At 37.9% G+C, this 6,533-nt stretch overlaps 1 protein-coding gene across 1 annotated transcript; it reads right to left on the reverse strand.

The window, feature by feature from the left end:
• Positions 1 to 208: 208 nt before the first annotated feature.
• Positions 209 to 1,522, reverse strand: LOC131861611 (phospholipase A1-Igamma1, chloroplastic-like). Its single transcript, XM_059214963.1, has one exon. The coding sequence runs from the start codon at positions 1,520 to 1,522 to the stop codon at positions 209 to 211; it is 1,314 nt and encodes a 437-aa protein (XP_059070946.1).
• Positions 1,523 to 6,533: the final 5,011 nt, after the last annotated feature.

The raw sequence follows: 6,533 nt of genomic DNA on the forward strand, positions 1-6,533 counted from the left end.
ATCCACAGCTATGAACTCCTGCATAGTTGATTTCATTTCACGCTAAAGGTTAAGCTTTGAAGTTAAATTAATTCAATAATGAATGTGACAACATGTTAAATATATACATCCAGATAAAAAGAATAATTCAATAACCAACACAGTTGTGGTGACATTGCGGCGCAGAACGTTGGACGTTGATGTCATCTGGAGTTGAGTGAGACATGAATTATTCCTCTTCTGATGGCTGCGTCCATTTGCCATCTGGACCTTTAACGAGGCCCTTGTTCTGTTCCTGCCACCATTTTGGAGGAATTTCATATTTCTCGCGCAATAAATCACAGCTCTTATTAACCAGAGCATGATCTCTTCCACTCCAAGAAAACGGCTGCTTACTTCCAACATACCCGTCCAGTAAATGCAAGTAAAGCTCTAAATTATGAAAGTAGGCAAGATTATGGGTGTGCTGAATGAATGGAGAATTGTTGTGTAAAGGAAGCTCGAAGCCAACATGAAAGTATGTCCACGGAAGCCAATGCAGCAATTTGCTGAGGCATCCCACGTTCTCGTTCATACAAACTCCGGGCACTTTGGGAACCACGTCACGCTTGTTCACAAACCTCAGCACTTTCACTCCAATCTCCTCCACCCGTTTAGCAAACGCAAGATTTCCCACCCGGGGAGAGGCAAAAGCGAAGACGGTGACGGGAATTTGATGAAAATTATGCTTGGTGCAAAGCATTTGTTTGATATCATAAGCGCTCAAGGTTGCAAGAGCAGCTCCTAAGCTGTGTCCCGTAAATGTTATGCTTAAATTGTCCATCTCTTTTTCATAAACTTGAATCAATCGTTCTATCTCTGAGACTACCAAATCTCTGGTGCTGATGTTCACAGTGGCTCCTGCAGCGCCTTGACGGTGACGGACAGTTGAAGTATAGCAGCTCAGGAATCCTCTCTCAATTAGTACTCCACCCGCGAAATGATGCTCTTGGTTTTTGCCTGTCCTCTTGCATCTATAGGATAATCTTGTAGGTACAAGAATATCTCTCAGGTCTTCTATCCATTCTTCAGCAGTCTGAGTTCCTCTCCATGCAATCACTATGTCTCGTCGTCCAAGCCTTCTTATCTCATTTGGATCCGTGCAAACTGCAATAAAACCCAACCAAACACCTTGGTCTTTTGGTTTCTCACCAAAAACTTGATTTAACAGATTAGTATTGGCGTAAACATATTTAGTGACTTGGTAGCCACTTTCAGACATGCCCATCTTATTGAACAGATCTCTTTTACTGTGATAACATGTGCCGTAGTTTTTGGAGTAGCTTTTGCCACCAAATGCGTCGTAACAAAGCTGTGCCAAATTCCCATATCTGAGAGCTTCAGCTTTCAAATTGGGCACCATGGGATCAAGCAAACCATTCCAATTATGGGCACCTTGTATATCTCTCCATACGTCACATAGCTGAGGCTGCGTTGAGTTAGTTTGGGAACTGGGTAATAATACAGCATTATCTTCAAGCTGGGGCAATGGAAATACGGCCATTGATTGACTGATAGAAATTAAGGAATCAATCAAATAATTGTGTCTGATTTCTGGGATGTCAAACAATGATCGGCCAGACAAAGCGTTCGAGGATGAATACAAGGTTTAAGACGAGCACCTTATAAATAGAAAATCACGCACTACAATAGCAGACAATCACGCACTACAATAGCAGACAAAGTAGAATTTCAATCTTCCAACCTGAACTTCTTCTTGTTGACGAGAATTGGGCATATAAGGCTTTGACTTCCCTTGTTCTTCCCGCGTTGTTGTTTTCAAACCTAACGTTCAGACACTAGATTAATACTACAGTATTTATTCAAAGACTATAATCAGAAGGTGTCAAGCTCCCCCACACAGATTGCAATATATTTTTTCAGCCGCCTTCACATCATGTATCTCGTGAATTTCCATCGCCACACTCAGATTGTCTGGCCAGGGGTTCCTAACTTTCAAATTAGCAAAACCCATGACCGCTATTTCTTTGTATCAATGCAAACTGCGCATTTTCTAACATTTTAATATTTAAAAGGAAAGATCATAAATTTGTGTGTTAAGATCTTGTTTAGGTATAAAACTGGTATCAAAAAGTTTGACAGGGATTTCCTAATTTTCTTGAATGTAAAAGTGAACATTTTTCAAAGGGGCATTTGTAACTTGGGTAAGAACAAGCTATAAATAAACCGACAGAAATGTTGTTTATGTCAAGGTGTGGAAAGTAATTAAGGATGGACTCAGATCATGCGTGGTTTTAAGATAGACACATCTCACATGACACATGATATAAAAAAGATCCTTTTCGCTCCATTTTATCTAGGTTGATGTCAAATTTTGTGATTTTATATGTTGAAATCACATATTTTGATTGTGGTGTTTTATGTTTTAAAAAACATGTCTATGTTTGGATATCTGTGTTTACATTTATTGATGAAGTATTTGAGATATTTATAAGAGAACTCCATTAATTCAGTTTTATATCTTCCTACACATCTATTATTCGTTAACCCAACTCTAGATTAGGATTTTCTAAAAAAATGTGAAAAAATATCTAACTAATTCAAGTCAAGTGTTAACCTTGTATCATTTGTCACTTTCTTTATAATTTTTAAAATCTTTGTGAGCTTAAAATCTCATGTCCTTGTGTATATAAACTAGTTTGGAGGGCTAAAATTGCAACAAGTTTTACATAGTGGGTCCAAGAATTTGCTAATTTACACAAAATTGATCGACAATTGTTAGAAAATCAATCAAACATTGTGGCTCACCTTGAATTGCGAATAATATGGCAACTATATTTGATGGGTAGAAGTGTAGATCCCTTAGGGATTTGTATTGACTTTATGGAATCATTGTATTTTTTTTCTAAGTGTATCCTTTTGCTTGTGAAATCCAATAGAGAGGTCTATTTTAAAATCAATTTGTTGATCGATGGTCATCCCCAAACTTGCCATACTTAATACTTGCAAATGTGGTTGCAACTTTAGGTTTCCATCACCGATCATCTTGATTGCATTTTCAATCAAATAATTCATTTCCGCGGGATAGTAAATTATTCCTATAAAAATTGAAATACATATGAAAACTATTATGCAATGAATGTAAACTATAAAACTTTACCTTATGAAGCAGACATTGCAAATGAAGTTGAAACAATAATACCTATTTAACCATGTATAATTAATGTTGAAGATACAACATAGTTGTTTCCAAGATGAATTAATTTTTTGAAGTGTAATACATTTAGATAGGTTATACATATTTTTTGAATAATACATGTCAATTTTCTTGTTTTGATGTTTTACAACAAGATAATGTCTTATGGAAGTTTACACTCTACATAATTAGAAAGAATGAATGGTGGTGAGTAAAAAGGGATACAAAATATGAGCAATATTCTATACGACTTGTAAAATGCCAATAATCTAAAAATAACATTTATTTTTACAAACATAAATATAAATGTGGATTAGAATGAGTGAATTAAAGATTTTTTAGTTATTACTAAGCTAAAAAATTATAATGAATTTATGTAAAATGGTAATAATTATTGATATAAACATATAGTTCATTATTGGTTTAGTTATGATTGATTAAAGCAAGATAGGCCTGGACCTCTTACATAACCACTATAAAGAAGCTACTTGAAGACAGAGGACCAGAGGAGGTCATACGGGCCCCACTAGGTAAGGTTGAAGCCAAATGAAACTTATAAAGTCTTAGAATTAAACCCTGGTGAAGAGGGAGAGTGTTCTTGGAAACCACCGACTGAGATAAGGAGGAGCAAATCCATAATTTTTTTTAAAATTTAGCTCCTATTATTGGTGTAGTAAAAATATTAGTTAGAACTTTTATTATGTGCCAACAATTGTAAGTAATTCAAATGAAATGTGGGACATAATTTGCAATTAATTAATTATTGCTAGTAGGTATGATCACTTGTAAATACATCTATCACTAATTGTTGGAGAACAGTAATAGAAATTTAAAATAGGAAGCAACTCAAGAAAAGAGCAAAAACTTGAAATATAAAAAATAAAGTTATTATATTTTATTAATGTAAGCAGCTAGAGAGGTGGGAATGGCGGGAACAACTGGAGTGACTGGTTTGAATTCGAATGGAGCAGGAGCAGGAGCGGGAAGATTGGGTGATGAAGGTTTCGGAGGCTCCCACGTGGTGTAATCCATGGGAGAAACAAAACCTAAAGCTTCTGATGGCAGTCTCAACGGGTTTTGGGATGGGGACACCTTGCCGGCACCAACAAAAGAAAAAACTGACTTTACTGTTTTACCTTGTGGTGGGGAGGGTCCCAGAAAGTTTGTGGAGAATCTTAGGAAACCGGGATCTCTAGACTGCAACAGAAAATGGTCTACTTTATTTGGGTCAAACCTCAAATGCAAGGCTATTGCGCCTCTTCCCCATAAAGTGGACCTGAAGTTTGGCTCTTGTTCAATTTCTATTCCAGATTGTATCATGGAAAAGAATATGGCTAATCTGGCCCCTGTCCTGGTTGGCAAGTTTATTGGCCCTCGACCTAATATTGAAGCTGTTAGGGATTCGGTGTCTCGTAAATGGAAGGGAAAGGGTCAAATTGATGTGGTTGCCATGTCTAATGGTTTTTTCTCCTTCTCCTTTGCCTGTGAGGAGGACCTTCGATCTTTCTTAGCGGGTGGTCCCTGGATGTTAGGCAAATCATCGTTGGCTCTCAAGAAATGGGAACTAGGCTTTAACCCAAAGGAATGGGAATGTAATGAGGCCCCTATTTGGGTGTGGCTACCAAATTTTCCTATGGAGTTCTAGGGTGAAGAAATTTTTGCTGGGATTGTTGGATGCCTTGGTGAGCTCCTTTCAGTTGACCCAGTGACCTCTGCGAAGACGCGTCTAGTGTATGCTAGAATCTGTGTGAATGTTAAACAATCTGCTAATTTGCCAAAGGAGATTGGCCCCTTCTCTAAGCTGGGCAAATGGGTTTAGAAAGTCGAGTATGAATCTATTCCCTTTACTTGTTTCCATTGTAAAAAAGTTGGTCATTGGGCCAGGGAATGCCCTTCTAAGCCTATGCCTAAGAGGAGTTGGAAGAAGAAAAATGAGACAAAGGGGGTGGATTTGGTGGAGTCTCCGTCCTTAGATCCCACTCCATGTATGGATGGAATGAATAATATCCCATGTGTTCAGGTTGGTCCAGATCCAAATCCTTCAAACCTAGATCCCTTGAATGATGGGGGGGGATGCAGGGGGAAGTTTGAAGCCTGAGGAGATTTCTAATGGGGATAAGTCTATGACGGAGGTTCATAGGGTTAAGGATCCTTGCATCCACCTTGTTGTTGATGTTGGGAATTTATTGGATTCAAACATTACTGACGATGTGACCCAGGATGATGATAATCCAAATCTGTTTATTGAGGTAAAAACTAAGCACAAAAAAAGGAACTCCCCAAATGGTCATTTATTAACAGTGGTTTCTAGTGGTGTTAAGACTAGAAACAAACAAAAGGCGGATTGTGGATCTGATTTGAGGGTAGTGGGGAGGCCTCCCAATGCGATTAGTAGAGACAACAATAGTTAGTATTCCATTGTTTATGGAGTCCAAATAACACTACAAGACATGGGGATTGGTTCCCCCCATCTAGTCAAATGAAAGTCATTTCATGGAATATTAGGGGATTGAATCATTCCCACAAACATGATCTTCTATCCAACCTAGTTAGAGATCACAAGCTAGATATATTCTTGTTCAAGAAACCAAAATGCCTGGTTGTAGAGTGGAAAAGATCAAATTGGTTATTTTTAGAGATTGTGGAACTAGTTGTGCTAATGCTAATGGGGCTTATGGTGGTACTGCCACTTTGTGCAATCCTAGATGGCTTTTGGGTAAGGTTGTCTTTACTTCTCCTAATCACATTGCCACTAGATTTACTAGTCTATCTGATGGATCATCTTGGATCATTTCTAATATCTATGGTCCAAATGGGAAAAACGCTATAAAAATGCTCAGGTCCTGTATTATTAATGCTAGAATGGCTTTCCCAAATGGGAAATGGATTCTATTGGGGGATTTTAATACCCCATTATCTAGTATGGAAAAGGCTGATGGGATGCTTGTTTTGGAAGAAAGTAGGGAGGACTTGGTGGATATGATTAACTCTCTGTGTTTGTTAGACATTAATCTCCTTGGAGCTAAATTCACTTGTTCCAACAGAAGAAGTGGGGGGGGCCTCATCCAAGTCAGACTGGACAGAGGTATTATTTCTCCTGAGTGGATTCATAATGCTTCTTGTAGATTAAATGTGTTGTCCTGAATTGGGTCTAATCATTTCCCGATTTTTCTGATTATATCCCCTTTGACTGGGAGGAAGGCCTTCCCCTTAAGGTTTGAGAAGATGTGGCTTTTAGCTCTGGATATTTATGACAATATTTCTAAATGGTGGAATGTTGACATTCAGGGAACTGCAATGTTTAGAGTGGCTAATAAACTAGCCAATATTATTTCCAATATCCAACTTTGGAATAAAG

The sequence above is a fragment of the Cryptomeria japonica genome, unplaced genomic scaffold (genome assembly GCF_030272615.1).
Source record: "Cryptomeria japonica unplaced genomic scaffold, Sugi_1.0 HiC_scaffold_28, whole genome shotgun sequence".
In the NCBI taxonomy this organism is placed as follows: Eukaryota; Viridiplantae; Streptophyta; class Pinopsida; order Cupressales; family Cupressaceae; genus Cryptomeria; species Cryptomeria japonica.